This window comes from Malus domestica, chromosome 05 (assembly GCF_042453785.1).
Source record: "Malus domestica chromosome 05, GDT2T_hap1".
Taxonomy (NCBI): domain Eukaryota; kingdom Viridiplantae; phylum Streptophyta; class Magnoliopsida; order Rosales; family Rosaceae; genus Malus; species Malus domestica.
The window spans coordinates 23,012,594-23,037,261 of NC_091665.1; the positions used below are offsets into that span (position 1 = coordinate 23,012,594).

Genomic DNA, 24,668 nt, shown 5'->3' on the forward strand with positions numbered 1-24,668 from the left:
AACCACCACAACAATATAGTGACACAGTTAGCATCAAAATCTCTGTTGATTGTCAAGAAAGCAATTGAAACCAATCCAAAGACCAAAACCCTTTCATACATGCCTGTGTATTCAGCAAGTTTCTGTCAATCAAATATCTGACAGCAATCCAACCCTCAACAAACATATTAAACCAATCGAAACACCAAAACTCTTTCAATTTACCATGTGTATTCAATTATTTTCTTCGTGTTGAAGAAAGAGACACAAAGGTTGCAAAGAAAGAAAAGAAAATCCACAAAAGCAAATTAAGAACTCATAATAATGTAGAAGCAAATTATATAACGAAATTAAGAAAGTCACGTCACAGAAGCAAAATAACACTCATTTGGAATTGTAGTTTCATTCCACTTGACAAAACTTATAGCTTAATTCAAAAAAGGGACACTTAGGATGCGGTCCCTAGCTATCAATATTCTTTGATTGAAACCTTGTTAGTTTTTAGTTTTTGATTGAGGTCCCTGACATTAATGTAATAATGTAAGTTACTATATTCTTTAAATTAAAAATTAAAAATTGAAATTTGTAATTGTTTATATTAATGAGATTTTAAATAAAACCCATAATTTATGGGATTAAAAATAATAAAATATAAATTATACTCTCTATTATATTGTGTGTGTGTACATATATGTATGGGTACATTAACCAAAATTAACAAAAAAAGTTATTGTGCCAAAACATGGATACATTCTCAAATCAACGAAAAAGAATGTACCCATATAAGTTTAAACATGGATTAAAAAATTTGAAAGGATTTTATATTAAAAAAGGATACATTTTACATATAACAAATTGATATATTTGAGAATTGGTACATTTAAGATTAAAAAAATTGAAAAATTATATGAATGGGTACATTTAAGATTAAAAAATTGAGAATCTTTTTATATATATAAAAAAAAAACTAATAGGTACAAACTTAATTTAATATAATTTTTTATTATTTTGGAAATGTTTGAATTGAAAATTAATTAGAAGTTTAATAGAGGTGTGAGTATTAAACCCTAAATTAATTACTAATTTTTTATATTAAAAAATTATATAATAAACATGTAAATTTATTATCACATTAATGCTAGGGACTTGAATCAAAATTTGAGAACTAATAAGGTCTTAGTCAATGAACAGTAAAAACTAGGGACCGGATACTAATTTTTCCTTCAAAAAATTTGATCACATCGTTTTTGTTCGCTCCTCATTATTCATACGAAAAAGATTGGACTCAAATCAATTGCACATTTGAACTCAGTTTCTTATTTGATATTACCACATTAGTATCATATTCCCAACAGACAGACCCATCTAATACAACAACAATATCTCATCGTGACCAAATTAGACCATCACAATAATATAGTCAGACACTTAGCATCAAAATTTGCTCACCGCATAAGAATACCAAATCAATGGCGGCCAACTGAACAAAAACAGGAAGAAAAAAAAAATCAAAACTCTTGTCAAGAACGAAACAGCGGAAAGAAAACCACACAAAGTACAGTCTAACTATGGCACAATCCCAGAGGAAAAATAGAAGCTCAAAACCCAAACGAAAACGAACAAAAAAACACAATAGAACAGAGAAGAAAACGAACAAACCCAACCCAAAGTTGAAGCAACAACGACAGAGGCCAGACAAAATGTAAAAGTTGAAGGTGAAACAAAACTGCGGGAAAGAAAGAGGATGAAGAGTAAGAGAGTACAGTTCGGTTCAGTTCGGTTCGGTGTTATTTCAAACGGTTTCAGTTCGGTTCTTAAGAAAAGAACGTATAGTTTAAAATTTATATCTATCTACGCATAAAACAGTGTCATTTTTCAATTTTCATAGAATACATTAATCTATGAACCCTTGTCCACAATCAATACATTGAATGAGGATATTTTGATAATCTATTTTCATCTAAAATTGGAATATTGTCTGCAGCAAACTTGCAGCAAATGCACAGCTCCTAAAACCAAATAAGTTCTTTGTCATGAAACAAAACTTTTAACCACGTATCAACCATATAATGGACGAAACAAACTAAAAATTGGCAGGCACTAGTTTATGGGGTGTGTGCGGGTGTGTGCGGGTGTGTGCGAGAGAGAGAGAACGAGAGAGAACTGTTGACAGCAAGCCATTCATTTAAATCTTCTCCAGTTGGAAGCATTCTCTTAGGTTGCCGTTGCCGTTGCCAACTGTACTAGCATCAATATGTTTTCTAAGCTAAACACCCTTGCTCCCTAAAATCAAATTGTTAATGTAGAAAAGGAAGAGATCAAGAGAGAAGAACAGAGCTTCAAGAACTAGAGAGGGAAAGATTTAGAGAGAGAAAAACTATCGAATCTTTATTATTTCTGTTTTCCTTAATCTCAAATCTATTACAATGATGTATTTATAGAAAGAACACATTCTCTAACAACTTAACTAACTAAGAGTTATAATCCTATGACAGATGGCACAATCCTAGCCACTGTCTATATCTATATCCTTACATGCCCCCTCAAACTCATGATTGGATGATCCAAGCATGAGGTTGAAACAATGAGACCGAAAGAGAGGTGCACTGAGACCCTTAGTCAAAATGTTTGCAAATTGTTCTCGAGAAGATACAAACTGAACAACCAGTTGCTTCTTAGCTACCCTTTCATGTACAAAGTGCACATCAATCTCAATATGCTTCATGCGTTGGTGTTGAACAGGATTAAAGGACAACGCTATGGCAGAAAGATTGTCACAGAAAAGAACAGGAGTAGCTCTTACAAGCTATGACAGAGCATAGGAGCATAATCCTTGGTACAAGATATGTGAGACCTACTAAGCATTAGAGAAGCAACATTATTTGATGGATGCCCTAACCTATTGTGCCAAAGATTAGAGCTAACAAGCTGTCCAAGCAATGCAAAGTCTTTAGAATGGCCGTGAGAAGGAAGGGAATGATGTTTGACAAGAGAAGGAATATGATAGCGTCCATTACTACATTGTCCTTTGTATAATATCCTCCATGTGGCTTTGTCCTAGATCCAAACACAAAAGGCATCAAATACTAACCAACAATTGTTATCAAGACAAATGCGATGAACTGATAACAAATTGTGAGATAGTTTAGGCATATAGAGAATTGAGTTCAATTTGAAGGGTTGCACAGGTGTTTGAATAATAGAACTACCAATATGCGATATTTTCAAACCTTCACCATTAGCAGTTTGCACTGTCTTATTAGAGGGATAAGGAGAGGCCAATGACAAATTACTGAGACTGAGAAGAGACTGTATGCAGAGCCTGAATATTGGACTGAGGAGAGAAGGTAGGTGCAGAAAAAGCATAAGCATTGCTTGACATATGAGGATAGTGTGGACCACCAAAATTGGGACCTTTGTCATTGAATAAGCAATACCAGGTAGTATGATTCATCTTACCACAAATTTGACAGCCCAGTCGTTCCAACTGTTTTGAATGACAAAATGGAGCAGTGTGACCAAGTTGATTACACAATTGACAAGGAACTTGCTGTGTAGAAGAATGACCAAGATACTGTGACGAAGAAGGTCCAACAACCCCAGAAAATACAGGTGCAGGATGAGATCCATGATTCGGAAACTGATGTCTTGGATTAGTATGAGGATACCTATATCCCTGATTAGATTTTCCTTTACCCTTGTTATTATTGTAGAAAAAGCGATATCCACCAGAGAAACCAGAATTATGTCCTGAAGCACCAAGATGAAGACCCCCATATTGATGTTGAGATGTAGAGAATTTAGAACCACCAGAGTCATTTGCCACCATGGCAGACATAAACCGAGATGGCACATTACTGTCAACAATCAATTCTTCAGCAAGAAGTTGCACCCGGAGTTCTTGGAGAGAAATGACACTTTCACGACCCCTAATAACACTTCGAAAAGTATTAAACTCAGGAGGTAGACCATTTAGTGCTAAAATAACAATATCCTCATCTGCAAAGATCACTCCAGCAGCAGAGAGGTAATCCCGAGCTTCCTTAATTCTTTAGAGATATCGAGACACCGAATCAGCCCCTTTCTTGATGGTTTGAAGATTCGACTTGAGCTAAAAGATACTAGTTTTAGATACAGCAGAGAATTGTTCCTTTAACCTGGTCCAAAGATCATAAGCACTTGTGCTTCCAATAGCACAGGAGATCACAACAGGAGACAAAGTTGCAGTAATCAATTGCATAAGAACATAATTGTGCATCTTCCAAACAATGTAATCTTCATTCTCAGATTGAGTAGAGGAGATCACAACACCAACACCAGAAGCATTAGACGAACAAGTAATATTGCGAGATGGACAAGGAGTGGAGCCATCAACAAAACCCATAATATTGTGCCCCTCAAGCAACAATTGCATTTGAAATTGCCAATTCAAGTAATTAGAATCATCAAGCTTAACATTCACAGATGTAGAAATCGTAAAGATAAGACCAGTAATAGGGGATTGAAGAAGTTGTAATTGAGAAGCAATAACCATAGTTGCAGAATTGAGATGAAAAATCAACAGAGGAAATATCACAAACACCTGGTGTGCACAGTCTTGTAGTAGCAGGAAAAATGAGATCAAGAAACCCAGAAACCCTAGAAATCACAGAAGAAGAAAATACCAGAATTCAACCAAGACGCAGCAATATACTGTCGTCGAGAAACAAAAAGGATTAGAAAAGCGGAAGCAGCCGTAGAATCGGAGAAAATAGCGTAAGCAACAATGGCAATTGATACCATCTTAATGTAGAAAAGGAAGAGATCAAGAGAGAAGAACAGAGCTTCAAGAACTAGAGAGGGAAAGATTTAGAGAGAGAAAAACTATTGAATCTTTATTATTTCTGTTTTCCTTAATCTCAAATCTATTACAATGATGTATTTATAGAAAGAACACATTCTCTAACAACTTAACTAACTAAGAGTTATAATCCTGTGACAAATGGCACAATCCTACCCACTGCCTATATCTATATCCTTACACAAATAAGTTCAATTATGAAGCCAAAAATTTGCAGCAAATGCACAGCTCATACAATCAGTGCATTGAGTGATGAATGATGATATTCTAATGTGGTTGAGTTCATGCTAAATATATGAATTCTAAAAAATAATCAATTAAAACGTGACATCTAATATGGACACTTCATTAAATGTTTATTAATATTTGTGGTGCGGTTCGGTTTCGGTGCAGTTTTCAAAAGCCAAAACCAAAAGCAAACCATTTTTTACATTGTGGTTTGGTTTCAAAACCGAAACCGTTTCAAAACCGCAAAACCTAACCGTTTGGTGCAGTTTGATTTGGTTCGTGTTTCGGTTTCGGTTTTGGTTTCGGTTTTCGGTTCCAAGTGCCCACCCCTATTGCACAATCCCACTAAAGCCGAAAAACCATAAAGAGAATGATGGGCAAAACCGGGTGGGCACTGTTAATGAACAATAATTTTCCACCGTGTTTTTGAAGAGAGTAATATATGAAGAAGTACCCCAATTTACCAAGTGTTGAGCTATATATTTTCACAACCAAAATATATTAGCAAGTCTTATTAAAAATAGGGAGACTTCAAAATAATAATAACAATAATAATAGAGTCCAAAATGTAGCTGACTAGAAATAAAGCTCACATTATGTGTGTGTATATATTCTTATATATACTATATTTATATAATATATATAAGAAATAAAGAGAGGAAAAAACAACTCTACATCCGCACACATGGACCTCAACGTTTGCCAAGTCTGAAGGAGTTTGTCATCTACATGGCAACCGGGTATAGAGAACGTGTGTATCTAGAACCCTCAAAAACTCCCACGTTCTCCACTCAAGAGATGATTTTCTCTCAGCATCTCTACACCCCAGGAAAGTTGCATCCCACTAACTTCAGTTGCCATGTTCACTGTTCGCCTATAAAAAGGCATCGAACCAAAGCAAAGAGGAAGGAAACAAGAGGAGAGACTCTGCAGAAATTGAGAGACAACGTTAAAGAACGGACGACAAAGAAGAACAAAGCAAGAAAGCAAGGGGAAAACCAACAAAGCATTCAAAAGGTAAAAATCTAGTTTTCTTAAAAAAAATTCTTCGTTTGGTATCTCTCGGTCTCGCAGGGAATAAAGAAGCAGTTTGCTTCTCCAACCTATCCCATTCCCCAACGTCTTCCCAAATTGTAGCCCAACAAATCGCAACGAAACCACCACTTCTCTTTGCTGCCTCTATGACAACCAATGAAGATTTTAGCAAAATGCAATGATTGGATCCAACCAAAAGAAAGAAACAATTGCTTGGGTGTCCAAAGAGGTTTTGAAACCGGTTCATTCGTCGTCAACCCACCGTGCCCAACGATGGTTTCACGAACGCAAAGATGGACATAGCTACAACAACCTCCCCATTTCCATGGGTCACAAGCAGCGGAAGACAGCCATGCCATGATCTCTGCCCAGTAAGTTTGTCCACGCCAAGAAGAAAAAAAAATGAGCAGTTTGTGCCACTACAGTTAGTCCCATGAATTTCTTCGGGGTGGTTTAAACCAGCCCGTGAAGTTCCAATCAAACCTGAAAAGGAAGGAAAAATAGAGATTGTAAAGTCTGCAAAAAGAAAGCTACGGCAGGGAATAAAAAAAAGGAAGTTGTCTTCAAAGTTGCTGGGAAATTTGATACAAACACAAAGAAAAGATGAGATGGAAATGGATTGAGAGAAGCTCCAAATCAAAAGTAAAGGAAATAAGTAAGTTTTCATCAAGAAAAGTTTTGTGCAGTACTCGAGACGACGATACTATAGCACTTTGAAGTGCCGGCTTCACAGCTTTAATAGTTCTTCTTTCTTATTCCACATACTCCTACCTCTTAGAGAGAGATGTATCGCAGCAAAACCCAAGCAACCCAAGTCATTTGAGAGCTCTGCTTCTGGAAAAATCGAAGAAGTCTTCTGCTTGAGAAATGTGAAGAAAAAAGCAAGATGGGCGACTGCTTTTATTCCAATTTCATGTACGTTTCTCTGCACAAGGAAGGAAAAGTATATACAATGAGTTTAAAAACTCTAAAGGAAGAAAAGTGTTCCAGATACCTTTATAAAGCTAAGTATGACTTGGTTTTTTCCTGATGCCACATGAAGACTTGCTTGCACCTAGAAATCCAAGTCTACAAAGAAAAAAAACGGAAAGCCTGCACCTCACGTGCAGAAGAACAGAGGTTGTTGAAATTTGGAAGCTTAAAAGTTATAAAAAAAGTGGTCCTGCTGTCAGAAGGCTTGGAACAAATGGATTCAAAGTTCCATTTTTTTTAATGGCGCTGAAAATTCAAAAGGCCGAAAAGAAATTCTCTAAATGGGTTTGACCCAAGGAAGAAAATATCGGTAATATCGGAAATATCAGTAGTCCGAAAACACGGAAATATCGATGGAAATATCGGGATAATATCGATATCGATAAAAATTACATGGAAACCACGGAAATTGTAAGAAAAACTTGGAAATTTTTAATGAAACTTTGCAGGATCTTTATTTAGTCAATTATCTATTAGTTTATCACAAAAAATTGAAAGGAAATGCATTGCATGATGGATTTAACTGATTTAAGTTGATTATATAGCGAGCTGGCAAACATTGTGAGTGTAGAAAATATGTAGTAATTAATGAAAGAAGTTTAAACACACCATAATCATTTATATATAATTAATTAGTACAATATTGGGAGGTTTTATTTAGGATATTAAAAAAAAAGGAATTGAATAAAATGATGAAGAATAATGTGCCGAATTTGACACTTTAAATTTCTTACACATAAGCATGCGTCTAGGCGTTGAAGTTCCAAATTATAGTATATCAATTAACGATTGAAAATCAATAGGTTGAATAAGACTAAACTTTAATTTGGATACCGATTATGTTTTTTCAAGTTTATATAAAGTAAAAGAATTGAATTTTGGAAGCCAAGAGTGTGTCAATTGTTTTATAATTCGTCCGGTCAAACCACGGCGATTTGGCCGGCGTACAAGGTATCAATCTCTTCGTCTCGTCGAGTAGTACAACTTTCCTTTTTGTTTCACTCAATTTCGTTGAGTATTGAAAAAATTATACTCATTTGAATTTTACCCAGTTTCCGGCGACCGCAGTGACTTTCGAGGCATTTTCCGGCCAAACCACGACGAGGCAGATGTCTTTTGAGGTACCATTCTCTTCGTCTCTTCGAGGGCTACAACTTTCGTTTTTGTCTTGCTTGATTTCGTTGCGTTTTGACAAAGTTATGGCCGTTTAAAGTGGGCGTAAATTTTCGGCCGAAATTCTGATTTTCTCTCCCATTGGGCGAGTCCCACATCGCCCATGCGAGGGCAGTGAGCAATCATGAAGTCCTATAAAACCCACATTCCCCTATTGAAAGAAACCTTGCTTGTTCGGCCTTTGGGCTATGAACAAGTGAAGTATGTGTTGAGTTTTCTCAACATATTTAAGTATTTTTTAGTATTATGTTGCGATATTATTGATAATTTTGAAAATATCGCGATATTATAGATAATATTGTGATATTTTAACAAAATCATTTGGATAGTTAAAAAAATATCGAACTTTAAAAAAAACGATAATATCGGCGAAATATCGCCGTTATTATCGATTTTTTCTTCCATGGTTTGACCTATGCATCTCACGCGGGATAGACTTGGAGTCCCACTTTCTAATCAAGGGAAAGGCAAATATCATTCCACTTTGAACTGAGCACCTCACGTGGAGTTTGCTCAAGTGAAGGGGAAGAGTAGTTGTTGAACTTTTAAGTCCTATTGGAACTTGGAAGCTTTAAAAGTCACATAAAAAAAAAAAGCATGGCTGCAGAAATATTGAAGTCTTACTTTTCCTTCAAGTCTCAGCCACAAAAACAAAAGCAAATGGTACCTCACGTGAAGAAAAAGGGAGCTCCATTGAAATTAGAAGTCCCATTTGGAACTTGGAGACCTTTAAAGTCAAATAAATAAAGTGCAAAGCCTGCTGTTAGATTAAAAGAAAAACTTAGGTCTTGGGTCAAATGGGTTCAAAATCCCATGACAAATGGGTTTGAAAATTTAAAAGAAAGTTAAGGGAAACCAAAACCTGACTTAAAGTTTCAAGCTCATGCATTTATTTCATTGTTACATAATAAAGGTTTTTGTTCGAGCAGTTCATGAAGCGAAATGGATGAATGAGATGGAGATCAGTATCTACGACTCAGGGTTTGACCCAGTTGTATCATCCTTGCCCGGGCTTGTCCCTGATGCAATTCCCTCAAAAGCGCTAAGACTTTGACGTCATGTGATATCTCATCTGGACTTGGAAAAATCAAAGTGTACAAGGGAAGAAATAAGAAGCTTGCTACATACAATTCCCTCAAATTAAAATGGGAAGGCTATCCACAAAACCAGAAAAGAAAAAAAAAAAAAAAAAGGAGTAGCTCTTCCATATTACTCACATAGGATTTATGAATATGGCATTCATCAAAGTTAAATTTATTCAAGTAGTCTGAGATGTACGGCACCGAGAAAAGTCAAATACCAAAGTAATAGTGGGTTCATCACAAATATTCCCATTAAATTTACAAGATACAAATGGCACAAATCCATATCAAGTATTAAATGGCACAAAGCCACGATGAGTCAAAATTTATGAACTACACCGGTTTGATTCCGTTAAGGATACGTAGGCAGTCTGATATCAAATTATAGACGCAACCGTGAAATCAAGACGAATCCATGGTTTATATAAACTAAATTCATTTCTGTTACTTTGACCAAGTAATTACAAATTCTACGAAGAGTAAAAGAGAAGCGAGCCAGTTCAAATTACGAATGACACGAAGCTGCTTCAAATGGTACAAAGCCGTTTCAAGTTACAAATGGCACAAAGCCATATCAAATTTCAAATGGCATGAAGCCGCGTCAAATCCCAAAAGGCATGAAGCTGAAGAAAAATCTCAAATGGCATGAAGCCGAATCAAATGCTCATCGCCCGCATGAGCTAAAACTGCACAAAGCATCAAATCCAAACAAGTACCAAATACATGAACTACGAGTGACTTGATCCCTCAAGAGGGTACGTAGGCAATCTAGGGTTCGACCTAGGTGCAGTCACAAAGTCAAACAAACACCAAAATCCTCAAGTTACATTTTATTCGAATTGGAATCAAAGGGTATTCCTTTCCCAAAAGAATGGTTGTAATTAATAGGCGCATAGCCTAGAATAGGTCGAACTCGAATTAATAAAACCCTCTTCGGAAAAATGAACGAGGGTGAAATTGTGTCGAGTGAATTATTTGTTTACATATTATGTACAATTTTTGCTTAACACCAAGTTTTTCAAATGATTTAAACATCCTTTGGCAATAATAAATGTCATGAAATTGCGTATGTCAGATGTCAAAATTGTATGTTACCATGCACTCTCACCTGCTTGAGTTAGAAATGAGGTTAAGGAGTTTATATTCACTGCAAGGGATCCACTGGATGATCATATCCAAATTCTTCTTCAGCCTGACTTAGCAAGTCTTGGAATGAAGAATGGTTCAAATATGAGATCGGAATCACAAACCGCTTCCTTTGGCTTTCCCAATAAGGACTGCAAAATAGCCATTTGGAACTTCTATGACTTCCGAAGCAGCTTGGTTTGAGGTCGATTGTTGAAGATTTTTCTTAGCACAATTAATACCAGGCAAACGAAAACCCGTGCTTCTATAATATTTTACAGGAAGAACAAGCAAAATATCTCAAAAAATTTGCATAACCCAAGTTGTAAATGCATGGAAACAAACCCAAGTTGCCTATGTAACCCAAGTCCACACATCTCTTCCACTGTCACAACTTTTTTCTTATCTCCAAAGATATCTTAACTCTTAAGCATAAAAAAATTCCACAGAAACCATGGTATGAGCTTGATGTTGATCATCCGGCGATCTCTCTTGATTGCTAAGCAATCGAGTATGACCACAAAGAATGTCCCAAAAGGCGACTTTGCTGTTTATGTAGGAGAGGAACAGAAGAAGAAACTTGTAGTTTCTATGTCATACTTGAACCACCAATGGTTCCAAGACTTGCTAAGCTGTGAAGAGAAGTTCGGATTCACTCATCGGAAGGGTGGCATCACCATTCCATGCATTGAAGAGGCCTTCATTGGTCTCAGTTCTTGTTTGCATGCCTTGTATCTCGAATGAAAGTCCCTATTCAACGACTTCCACCATCACTTTTGAGTACTCATTTAAGAACATAAATGGAATCTTTGAGTCCTAAAGGAATATTGCCTCAAATGAGAGAATCCTTGTAGAAAAATCCTAAATTTGAAGTTTTTATGATTTTATGTGATAATTTGATTAGATGCACATTTTTTGTTTATGTTAACCTATTTTTTTAATTAATTAATAGCATTAAAATTAAAAACATTAAAAGCATTAAAATCTTCAATCAATCAAGATTGTGGCCGTTTTCCACTCAAAATGCACATTTTTTTGTTTATGTTAATATTTTTTTAGTTAATTAAAAACATTAAAATTAAAAGCATTAAAAGCTTCTATCAAGATTGTGGGTCCCGTTTTTCACTCAAGGTTGTCCCTGTACGGTCCCTATATATGAGGACATACTCTATGTAGCCGCTGAGTCCCTATACTTTAAGGACTCACTTTCCGATCCAGTGAAGATTCATTTTGTCCTATATTTATTTTATACCCATTTTATACAGTGGTTGTTCCTGTTTAGAGACTACTAGAGATGCTCCAATCGAATCAAACTCCTCAATTTGTGGGGTGAAGAGTTGACAACTTGTAATGTCCTCATTGCATTTTGATTATAGGGAATTAATTCAAAAACTCTATTCAAGTTCTGTTCAACAAGTTTATCATGGATAGTGATTTTCAGTATTTTCTTCTTCACTCCTCCCTTTGTTTATGTCTGTTTTTCAAACCCAATTAGTTTCTTCTTGAGAATAAATCTTCTGACATGAAGCCTGCAATGTGGGTTAATTAACGCCCCAACCCAACAAAATGGAGAATTCTTGACTAGTTATTTTAAAAAAGTATATTTTTTGTTTTGCCCCTTAGAATTTCACTTTATTCTCACTTTGCCTTTTGATACACCATTTTGTCGCTAGAAACTCAATGCTTACATCACTTTCCCAAATTCTGTCAATTGCGTTGGAAAATCTGTTAAATCCGTTGACATCGCATGATTGAGTCTCATTTATTTCTGTTTTGATTTTCAAGTGTCCTAAATAATATTAAAATATATAATGATATTTTTTAAAACTAAAAGAAAAAAATCCAAATTTTTCCTTCTTCCCCTCCCCTCACCGCTGCGACCTCCAGTTGCCAAAATCCAAACAAACTATTAGAGTTGACAATTTCTTACATGATCCGTTAACACTATACGAAAATAACACGAAATTAATGGATTTTAGGTCAACACGATAACTAATCGGGTCGTTATTGGGTTACCCGTTAATAATGGGTCTTTAACGGGTTTACACGTGGGTAACCCATTAAGAAACAAATTTTTTTGATGAATTTTTTTTTAGTATATCGATATTTTTACACTAAGAGGAGGGAGAGTTCAGCTAAGTCACACAATGGGTAACCTAATTTGGTCTCGAATTCGTCATTCATGAGATTCGAACCTAAGACCTCTCACTTCCAAGTGAAGATAATACCACCAGACCGTAGTACTGAATGGCTATATTGTATGTTAAATATGTATTATTGTATTATTATTATTATTATTCTATATAAGTTAAGAAAATTTAAGTTTTATTTATTTTTATTATGAGAGTTTCTTATTATCATTACTGGGATAAATTTTACTAGTCTTGTTGTCCAAAATTCAAACCAACTAGTATAGTATTAGTATAGGCAAAAAGACATACTTTCAATTCTAAAATTGCGACCCAACAAAGTTTTTTACTGTTTATCCTACAATCATACTCATAAATATTTTATCCTCTTAAAAAAGATGCAAAAATTGAGTTCCCAAAAATAAAAAAACGTAATTTTTGTTTCAGTAGGCAAAATGATATTGAAGTAGAGCTACAAGATGATTGTGACTTTCAGGGTTCTTCTTCAGTTCACATGCTGCAGTGACAACTAAATAATAATTTGTAATAGAAGACAATTATCTAGGGTCCCCACCATTACATCAAGAAAACAACTCCAGATAAAATACTAAATTATATACGTGTAAAATTAAACCCATACCTTATTTCATTTTGATAGCCTGGATTGTAAAACTTGCTTTATATTGCTGAATAGAAAAAATCACATTGGTTTTATACACAGAAGTGTCAAAAGCTTCAAGTTCTAACTAGGAATCATGGTTCCAGTTTAGCTTATAACACAAGGCTTCATTTTAATCTAAAAAATTTTCCTCAATAAATTTAGTTTTTTTTTTAATTTACAAAAATATTTCTTTGTTTCAAAACCGCAGAGTTCTATAAACCACAATACTTACATTTGACGTTGATTAGGCCTCAGAGTCTCAGACTCACAGTTACAGTCATGATCCTCAACAAAAAATGTTACATACAAAATTTATGTTAATTTAGTTCTCTTTAATATTCATCCATTCCTAATCCTTTCTAAAAGCAGTTTAATTTACAACAAACCTAATAATATTACCTTTGGACTTGCTAGTAGAATCTTGTGCAGCTGTGGTATCATGGATGGAACCAAAAAATATGACTTAGAAAACAATAAAATTTGACAGAACTTGGTGTATGGGCTTTAGATGCTTCACAAGTGCATAATAAACAATATAAACCACAGAAAATCAAACAGTTGTTTACAAAAAGTAAAAAATAAAAAATAAAAGAGAGAAATTTACATATATCTGAAATGAGATAAGATTGTTATTTGAAAAGCTTGTTGAGATTTCTTGGATGATACGATTGGTTCAACTCTACTCACTCCACCAAGATTGTCCATGTGAATGGATGTGGATCTTTTCCGATGATTCTAGAGATGTTCACATCCTATCCGTTCATTGTACATCGTGTGAACAATTTTCGTTAAACACTGTTTATGTTTAATTATAAATAAAAAATCAAAATAATTTATGACGGCATAATATATGATAAACGGATAGAATGTAAGGATCCTCACAAATGGGATCCAAATCCCATGTGAATGTGTCAAAGAGGGTCCCAAGTAATGGTTTAGCGAATCCAAAGGGAAAGTCTAAGCAGAAAGTAGACAACTTAATTTTGGTAGCCTGTCACCACAAAAAGGCTTATTTGCTGGTTGTCACTATAAAAATGCTACTGAATAGCCCCAAGTACGTCCAAGTTCAGTGCTTTAAGTATATGCACAATGAGTCACAGACTCAGAATATCCTCTTTAATTGGATACTGGCCTCTAATGTCAAGAACATGGCTAGCATCAGAAAGGTCTCTGCTTTATTAGTTGAAACATTACTCAGATGACCATATAGGTTAACTTAAGGGATATCCCTCAACTATGCTTATTTGCTGTTTTATGTTGTCACTTTTCATTCAATTTCAATGATCTGAACTGTCTAGTTTTGAGGTCTTTCTTTAAAGATTATCGTTGCAAAAAGTTACTCAAGTTCAAAATTAACCACTCAAATTAATTGGTTATCATTTTAGCGTTTTCTTGAAATACCGTGTTCATCTGTTTAACTTTTTAGCCTATATGTCTCATTGGTTTCGGACTTGTTTGATTTTCTTACAAGGATGATTGTTGAATAAAGAATGAAAAATACAATCTCCATGTCAAGATTATTAAAAAAAATTCGGAAGAAGCCCCCACAAGGCGTGCATTAGGGGGCTCACTCTATATATCCCTCAATTTGCACCACTCTTTATTGGTTCCTAAAGTTCTGTAGGGCAGGATGTCTTGGCTAATTAAGGCACAGTCCATGTGAAACTTCACCAAGTCCTTCACCTGATATGTTTCTCACAACATTCTCAATAGGGACCTTACAATTTTATCCATTTGAAGGTTTGAAGTCCTCCCCTATATATTTAGGTACTAACAAGCCAATTCAAGCCAAATCTGCATTTCTCACTTAATCACTCAAGGTCTCAAACTTTTTGATTTGATCTTCGTGGTACATTTGCTTGTTTAACATTCCTAAAGATGGGAATCAAGTTGATGGGGATAGCTCATGCCAAGCAGAAACTTCAGAGAACTCTTTCAGCAAGATATGGATCAGCTGCAGACAATACTAGTACTGAGGTTCCGAAAGGCCACTTTGCGGTTTATGTTGGAGAAGATGAAAAGAAGAGATTTGTGATTCCGATATCATATTTGAACCACCCTTTGTTCCAAGACTTGTTAAACAAGGCTGAGGAAGAGTTTGGATATGATCATCCTACAGGGGGACTCACAATTCCATGCAGTGAAGACTACTTCGTCAGTCTATCTTCATGTCTAAATTGTTCGTAAAATAATCATTCACTCTGTATATGACCTGAATCCTGATGATGGTCAATTGTTTAACCAATTCATTCTTCTTTCCAACTTCTATTCTGCAAGCGAAAGCAATAGACTTGAGACCAATGAGTTATCAGTCTGTTATTTATTTTTTTAATTGCAAGTTCTTGGAAATACTATTCCCTAATATTTTTGTAATTTTTAGTTAAATTCTTTATCCTTATTTCCTAATGTCTACCTCCTTATGGTCTAATTCTGAACTAACAATGTAGAAACAACAAAATGGATTAACATCAAAATGCAGAAGGCTAACCAGAAAATGATGTTTGTGATAAAATTTGATTGCCCAACAGTGGATGCAATTCTAGACCAATTCACTGAAGGCTTGCTTGATCTCGTTGGTTTGAGGTATTACATTGTTCTAATTCATGGTTGCCATTGTTCTGCTCAGCCGGCAGGATTACAAACCAACTCCTATACAAGTATTACTCCTATACAAGTATAACAAAAGCAAAAGTTAGTAAAGTTTCAGATTTATCTGCAATGACTTTGATAAGGAAATGATAAACATATCCTTGTTAGCCTTCTACACTCCTAGTTAATCATGTTAGTTATTTTCGTTTGATGCATTGAATTTAACAGTTATAAATAAAGAGTGATGTGTGAGAAATTAAAAATGGTGTGCGAAAATTATCGTTCTTGATTTATTTATGTGATCCCACATTGGGAGATAAAAAAAATTGCAAAAGCTAATAAGAAATTGAGCTACTTCCCACACATTATTCATTAAATTTTAAGATGAAATTGAATTTTTTAGGATTTATTTTATACAAAATTTGGATGAAATTATTGGATTGTGTAATGTGACCCTATTAGTCTCTCCGGCTAAGGAAGAAAATATCGGTAATATCGGAAATATCGGTAGTCCGAAAACACGGAAATATCGATGGAAATATCAGGATAATATCGATATCGATAAAAATTACATGGAAACCACGGAAATTGTAAGAAAAACTTGGAAATTTTTATTGAAACTTTGCAGGATGTTTATTTAGTCAATTATCTATTAGTTTATCACAAAAAATTGGAAGGAAATGCATTGCATGATGGATTTAACTGATTTAAGTTGATTATATAGCGAGCTGGCAAACATTGTGAGTATAGAAAATATGTAGTAATTAATGAAAGAAGTTTAAACACACCATAATCATTTATATATAATGAATTAGTACAATATTTTACACTTTATACATTGCATGGTAAGATACATGAGTGACTAAGTACCACATAGAGTTCCTATGAGGTTCAAAATTTTCACTATCTTCATCATCTCTATGTGTAGAGTAAGTGTATTGTGAAGAGTAGTCAGCAACCATGGCAATGGCTTTCAAGAACCGAAATCCAAAAGTCAAAAGGAAACCGAATACTTCGGTATTTTTCGGGATTTCGAGATTACCAAACAAATGGGATTTGGAAACCAATCCCATATCGAAAATTTCGGTATTTTTCGGGATGGGATTCCCAAACTTCGGGATGGTTTTGGTTTGGGACTTTTTCGGTTTGGTTTGGGATTTTCGGGAATTTTTTCCAACCATACATGTAAGTGACCAAATAAAAAATAGAAAAATTAAAAACCACATGCCATTGACTAAGTAATTAATTGACACAATTTAAAATATAATACCACAAAAAATTTGGAATATGTGCAAATTTGTTTCTTGCAAAAAGAATTCAAAACAAAACCATATATATAAATATTTTAGCATGTTTTCACAAAAACATAAGTGGTATGATGGTCAAGGTGCTGAAGGAGTTAGATGGGAGGGGTTCGAATCCCGTATGTAGGGGTCGCTTCAACATGAGAAAATAGTTCTATTTTATTTATTTTATTTTTCTGGTCTGACAATAGTGTATTAAAATATGTTCCTTATTCTTTTTTTTTTTTTTTTTTTTGAAAGAAAATGTTCCTTATTCTGCCTCGCTCAGAGCTTCAGAGATCAATCTCATCTGTAGCGGCAAATGGTAGCTGCGTCTTCTTCTCCCATATTAGATCACGACAGTGATTGCATGCCCACATCCACATGCACTGCAGATTATCGATTAATGACTCTCTTTTAGAGCAACTCCACCCATTGAACCATTCCCCTTGGCAATCCACTATTCAATCCACCATATTGAACAGTAACTGTCTTAAATGAATAGTAACTACCATTAATGAACAGTAATTGTCATTTACATCTCCACCATTGAAACCCTCCCCTGGCAATAAGCAATTAAAATAATAGTTTTTTTGTTTGTTTAAATAATAAAAAATTACAAAAACTCTCTCTCTCTCTCTCTCTCTCTCTCTCTGACACAAAAAAAATAAAAAATTGCAAAGCCCTCGGGCCACAGGCCCGTCGACTCCCCACCCCACCTTCGCTCGGGCTCCCACCGTCGCTCGGCCTCCACACCACTCGACCCCTCTCCACCGGCCCTCGAACCCTTTGTCCTCGCCTGTCGCCCGAGCAACCAGCCTCCGCTGGAGTTGCTCTTAGGAATGCACCCTGGACTATATCAACTTATATCGGAGCCAAAATTCTATTAGATATATTATATTTTCCGACAAATTGAAATTTTTTATTTGCTCTTTGACGAGAAATCTAATTCTAAATCCTGATCTAAAAAATAACCGGCGGCAGCATACTAGCTATATATAGAACTTCTAATATGAGATCCAATATTTCCAAACACGAGGCATGCGCACTGGAGGGCAACACATTAGCACAAACTGTAATTGAACTTTGATAATTTAATACTCAATAATTAATAACTTTAGTTAAAGATTAATATTTTTGATCGATTCTGATTTGAGGATGATGTGCTAAACTAATAATTTGTAAGATAATACATTATAAAAAATTCATACATGTTTCACATAATATATAAATTAATAATTTCCTAATATACAGTGCTTATGAAGCGTGTGTGAGACCTTACTAAAATATGACTCAATCATTGTTTCAACATGATAAGTTCTTGTGTGGTTTTCTCATACTACAACAAAAATTACTCAATGTCGTCACCGCTTTGAGAGCTTCTTTTTGCGAAATGGGCTTCATATTAGAACTATCATCTTCGACTTCATCTTCTTGATCTTCTCATGGTGCTCTCAATTATATGTTCGTCAGTCATCAACTTTGAAGTTGTGTTTTCTCCAGGGTAGTTCAAGAGGTCCTTGACATCCATTCCATTACGATAATGTTCACAAAATAGAATAATGTAGTGCATTGAACATTGTATAATCTATTTCTAAGAAAAATAAATAAGTAGATTCATGAATTTTACTTGGTTAAAAAAATAAATAGAATTGTTAGTTCGAGAAACTAGATACAATGTACAATATTTAAAAAATAAGGAATACTTTGATAAATTAAAAGATTTCTTTGGTCCCAAATCTATTAGCTTATAAAGGTTCAACTATAATTCAAATAAGAGTTGTTCTCAGCTTAACCATAAAGTGAGACATATTAATCTTAATTGTGATGCACTTATATTATAACTAATAGTGTTTTATATGGTGTTCAGAATATAACAAAATTTCTCGTGTAGGCTCTATTAGGCAGTTACCATAGTTAAGGCTCTTCAAGGATGGTTTTAGAGCCAATGAATATCAATATTAATCTTGTAGAATATACGGTTTCTACAGGCTGCATGTACCCACCTAGACGATGTTATTAACTATATTGTTCATCTCCTTCGCGGCTTGTATCAAACTTCAAACCACACAATCTCAACATGCATTTACAGTGGCCACCAGTGTATATGCCGAAAAACGGTGGGCAATTAAACTAGCTATTTTCACGTTTCAGTAACATGCGACTGTGTAAGACGTTGTCCCTAGCGGATTTGGATCTCATCAGGGTTCATCTTGTGGGTATCTTAAAGATCCTTACATCTTAGTCATTCATCGTGTATCGTACGGTCAGAAATTATTTGATTTTTTTATTTAAAATTAAACACAATTAATATCTAACGAAAACTGACCGTCCAATGTACGATGAACAACTAGAATGTAAAGATCCCTAGGATTCCCACAAAGTTAATCTGGAGAGGATCCTCTTCCGTCCCTAGCTAGCTAGCTGCATCAAGGTAATGATTAATTTTTGAAATTCATCACACATGGACTTCATATGTAACTGACACTCATCATCTTTTGGTAGCATTTATGAGTTGAGTAACGCTAGGGAAATCAAAATTTTAAACTAAAATGGCAAACTAAATAATATGTCATCAATAAAAAATAAACACCATGTTAATCAACACTTAAGTAATAATCCAATTATCAACAACAACATTATTTGATTTGTAAATTTGGTTTAAAACATTTGATTTCCCTACCATTATCCTTATGAGTTTGTTTACTAATTTTACACACACAGTCACGCACTTGCTCACTCTGATGATCTGATCAAATGCATTATATGCATATTATCGACTCTTTCACATCGACATTTTAATTTCTGTTGGTTGACATATAGATATGTAGATAAGGTCATATATGCTATGTGGAGATGCAAAATACGTACTCATCATCAGATATATATGTATAGCCAGTTTGACCAGGAGGTCAAGAACATGTGCCAAACATTAGAAGGAAGCAGTTTCATACTTCCATTACGTATGTGCAAAACGGCCATGTATAATTTGTTATACCTGATCTAGCATGTCCCATGCTATACTAGATTCATCAATCTAGCTTTTTTCCTAATTTCACTCTTGTCATCCATGCTGATCCTCACAATTGTCGAACTCAACCAATCAAAAGATAGTTTCATTTCTATATATCAATTTCAAATATTCCATTAAAGTCCATCCACTCCAATATGCAACAATATATGCATATAATCAGCATTATCATGATATTCATATTATTGAAAATAACAATCATATGTCAAAGTTCCAATATAAACAATTACATCAGTTATAAACATAAGTATAACACATATTTCACAAAGTTAACTTTGTATTCCAATCCAAGTGCCAAGCTTCACAAACAATCTCCTAACACATGTATTTATTCCACTCTTTTCTTTTCTTATCTCTCTATACACATACACACACACACATAAACAGAACCACAAATATTCAAACTAATACTTTGCATGCAAACTACATACAACGTATAAAATATTTTGGACAAATTGTATCAAGTAGTCGGGACTCTGGCGATCGAGAAGAACTAGTTGACAAAGAAAAGGGAAATTTGGAATGACAACGTTACGGGTGTTAAGTTTACATGATAAAGCTTATGGACCACAACTGTAGTGGTAAATGCATGGTATGTGACGTGCATGTCCGCTTGTTTTATTATATAAATTAATGGATTAGGTAATTGAAGTTAAGCTGCATTCATGAAATATAATTTATGTTTGTTAACATGATATAATTGATTTACATGTTGCCTCACATTTGATTTAGCCTTGACAATTATCCTTGATAATACTTAAGTCCCTACTAAGCCGTGGTTTCGCTCACCTTGTACATTTTAGACTTTGTAGGTTTGGTATGAGATTAATGAAGAGTATACGAGCTGAGGTTGTATTAGAGGAGAGATTTGTGGTTTTGTTTTATTTTTATACACTTGTAAGGTTTCTCGGATTATTTGTATAGAGAACCTTATTTTTGTTTTGTTTTATTTTATTTTATTTTATGTTTACTTCCGCAACGGGCATAGGGATAATTTTTCCGCTGCCCCTGTGTCCGGGTTGTTGACACCTTTGGTCATGAGATAACACGAGAGGTAACATGTTACATATATATATATTCGATAAAGAAAGATTAGGTGAGATTAATTCTTCGACAATGGTCATGTGGGAAACACGTACCCTACCATGAAGAGGAGAGGACCATTACATTTAGAAACCCCCTGCTCATCCCTCCTCCACCAAATTTACTGATAATAATGAAAGTAAACAAAAAAAAAATACAAGCAAAAGGACTATGCCAAGACTTGCAAAGACAAAACGATCAACGAAAACGATAATAAGGACAAAGCGAAATGTCACGAGTATGTGCAGAGGCTACAAATTAATTTGGAATCGTAAACCACCAGTAATAAGTATAACTATCTACCCCAAATGAAGTTAAAGCATATGCAACTTAATTTTTTCTCTATAAATATGTATACATATAAATCGCATTTGATGAAGTCGCAAGATAAATTTTTTCTAATCCACCATCGGAAACCAAGGAACAGTATTAGGAGCCTTGAAAAGATAGTGAATAGCCATGTACTCTGTTTCAATCCATTAATGTTTCCAATTTCTGACTCAAGCCATAAACATGACCGCAATCAAAGCAAGAATTTCTGCAGCAACAAATTTTGTGTGTGATGCAAAAGCACCAAGTGCCCCACCCTTTGATGAGCGAAAAATCCCCTAAATCCTGCACATGTGTTGGTACAAGACCCATCGATATTAACCTTGAGTCACCCAAACATTGGCAACCTCCAAATGACTGGAATAAAGGCTGGACCCACAAAAGAAAGTGACGAGATACCAAATATAGATAAATAGGCTACAGTAAAAAGGAACGTTGACCACTCGAAAAACACACTAGCACCGAGTCATAAAACCAAGCCGCTAGCCAACACTTTACTGTACACTATTATATAATATTATACTTCTGTAGTCTAACAATTATGTCTGCATTTAGATGGCAGAAAAAAAAAACCATAGTATTGATTCGATTATTAATAAGTTATTCTCATATGTATATGGATAAGCTCGGAGAAGTGAGCATTGGATAATGAGGACAGATGAGAGCAAATTTTAGACCGCTGCCGGGGTTGGTTAGAGTAAAAAAATAGTCAAACGTTCAACTTGTTTGGATAATTCAATTCTTCTTTATATAGTATCTAATAATTTCAAGGTCTTTTACGATAAGATTTAACACATATCGAATTATGCAGGTTGTTTGAGCTGTGATAATATTAGTACGATTAGTAGCAAGTCATTAGCATAATTCTAAAATCTTAAAATAGTATCAAAGCGGGTTCATATGATAATCATACCAATTGTTAATAAGATCTCGACCAAGACCGTTTCAATTGTGAACAAAACTCCGAAATCGTTACACAACTAGTAAAAGTGAGCACATTTCATAAAATATAAGCTGCAGTTTATATTATTTTTCTTTTTCAAAATACAAATTCACATGGATGTTGCTGAATGCCGAGTTGCTTTCTAATTCCATGGTTTCCGGCGTAGGGTATCCCTGGTTTTTGATACGCATTAAAGTTACGTGACATATGGACCTATTTGTGGACTGTGGCAGTGGCAGCAGCCATGAGTTTTTCTTTATTATTTGGACCATTACATAATGTATGGATATTCAGACGAACAAGTGGGGCTTTTCTGCATATTAAAGTCTGTTAGATAGGCCAAGATGAGCCAACCCATGTGACAGTCTTTGATCCGACCTCATACTCCAACTTACTCAAAAATTTGACAACTCTATAAATAGAGGCACAAACATTTGGGTTTCACACTACTACTATAGCTTTTATAACAAGCAGCTAGGGAAAAAAAAACAGCTTTTGTATTAAGCAAATTTAGTTAGAAAACCCCATCATTCCAAGTTCAACTGTAAATTTTCAAGTCGTTTTAGGGTTTCATATATCATGGGTATGATGAAGCACATTCTCAAACTGCAGTCTAGGTCGTCATTTCATGAAGTCCCGAAAGGCCATGTTGCAGTTTATGTTGGAGAATTTGGAAAGAAGAGGTATGTGGTTCCAGTGGCTTACTTGAACCATCCTTCGTTTAAGGTCCTGCTTAAGAGCGCAGAAGAAGAGTTTGGCTTCAACCATCCAATGGGGGGTCTAACAATTCCATGCAAAGAAGAGACTTTCATTAGTCTCATTTACGAGCTGGGAATTGCCAGATTACAAAGATGATGGAGATTTTTGGTAGACATCGGAATGGTGGAGACCTCATATAAGATTTTTGTACATGTATTTAGTAGCTAGGAGGGAAAGTGCGAATTGAATTATGATTTGGTGACTGAGGTCCTTGTTAATTAATTTTAGGATTTAACTACAATACTTACATGTATTTAATTTAACTTTGTACAATTTGAAGAATATATAATACGGCACTAATAAGTTAGTACGATAATATAACGTTAATCAGTTAGTAAGTTAATATAGAGCTAAGTAATCGTGTTTGTCAATATTTCACTATTCCCGATTATTGAATAAATGAACACAATATTGATAAATTTTTGCAAGGAAATATGTATAATAATAAATCAAATATTGGCTAAACCGCTTGAATTTGAGTGAATTTTTGCAAGAATAATATTTTATTGATAACTTAAAAATAAACAGTATGGATCATAAAATTATATTGTAGAATGGACTCAAACGGCTAGTTAATGCGGCATTACCTTACAATGTATTAGCTTAATTTGTTGATGCCATGTTGCCTTACTAATTATACATATATACAGATACAGGGAATTGTTATTGGCACTTCAAATTTCTCATTCTACATTCCAAACTTTCTATATTTAGAAAGAAAAATACACTTGAGATAAGTGTAGAATGAGATTTTTGAAGTGCCAATAACACTTCCCTATATATATATATATATATATATATATATATATATATATATATATATATATATATATTGTTTATACCATATTTAGGGCCTCATATTTAGATCTCGTACTAATACTCGGAGGACTTAAATGTAATTATGTGATAAAGGAAGGGGCAAATATGTAATAAGTGAGGAGTCCTTATTCTATAAAATGACCCCTCACCCTCACAATTAGGGGAGGCCATTTCTTAAGGCTCCTTCATCCTCTCAAAGCTCTCACATTACAGAGCTCCCTCACTCCCCTCACCTCTCGGATAAATATATAATCAGTGTGGACGTAGTTCAAACCTTGGGGTGAACCACGATACATCTTGTGTTATTTACATTTTCTGCAGATTCACAGTCGGATTTACATTGTTCCAAGACCTCCGGTTTTGTGCATCAACATTTGGCGCCGTCTGTGGGAATCGACACAAAAAGTTATGTCGTTTCCCTCTCAATTTCTCACCTCCGCCGTGAATCTGCAAAAACCACACAAAAACACACTCATTCAATTTCCAGAGAGAGAGAGAGCTATGGGTGTGAGAGTGATGGGCTTTTCTTTTGTATAATGAGCAGAGGAGTAAAATGCTCTCTCTCTCTCTCTCTCTCTCTCTCGCTTAAGTTTTCACTCTCTCTGAG

At 34.8% G+C, this 24,668-nt stretch overlaps 2 protein-coding genes across 2 annotated transcripts; both read left to right on the top strand.

Annotated features, from left to right (window-relative positions):
• Nucleotides 1-14,818: 14,818 nt before the first annotated feature.
• Nucleotides 14,819-15,597, top strand: LOC103430971 (auxin-induced protein 15A-like). Its single transcript, XM_008369118.4, has one exon. The coding sequence runs from the start codon at nucleotides 15,103-15,105 to the stop codon at nucleotides 15,409-15,411; it is 309 nt and encodes a 102-aa protein (XP_008367340.1). The 5' UTR covers nucleotides 14,819-15,102; the 3' UTR covers nucleotides 15,412-15,597.
• A 7,350-nt stretch (nucleotides 15,598-22,947) lies between these two features.
• Nucleotides 22,948-23,563, top strand: LOC103430972 (auxin-responsive protein SAUR21-like). The gene has a single exon (XM_008369119.3). The coding sequence runs from the start codon at nucleotides 23,063-23,065 to the stop codon at nucleotides 23,336-23,338; it is 276 nt and encodes a 91-aa protein (XP_008367341.3). The 5' UTR covers nucleotides 22,948-23,062; the 3' UTR covers nucleotides 23,339-23,563.
• The last annotated feature ends 1,105 nt before the right edge of the window (nucleotides 23,564-24,668 follow it).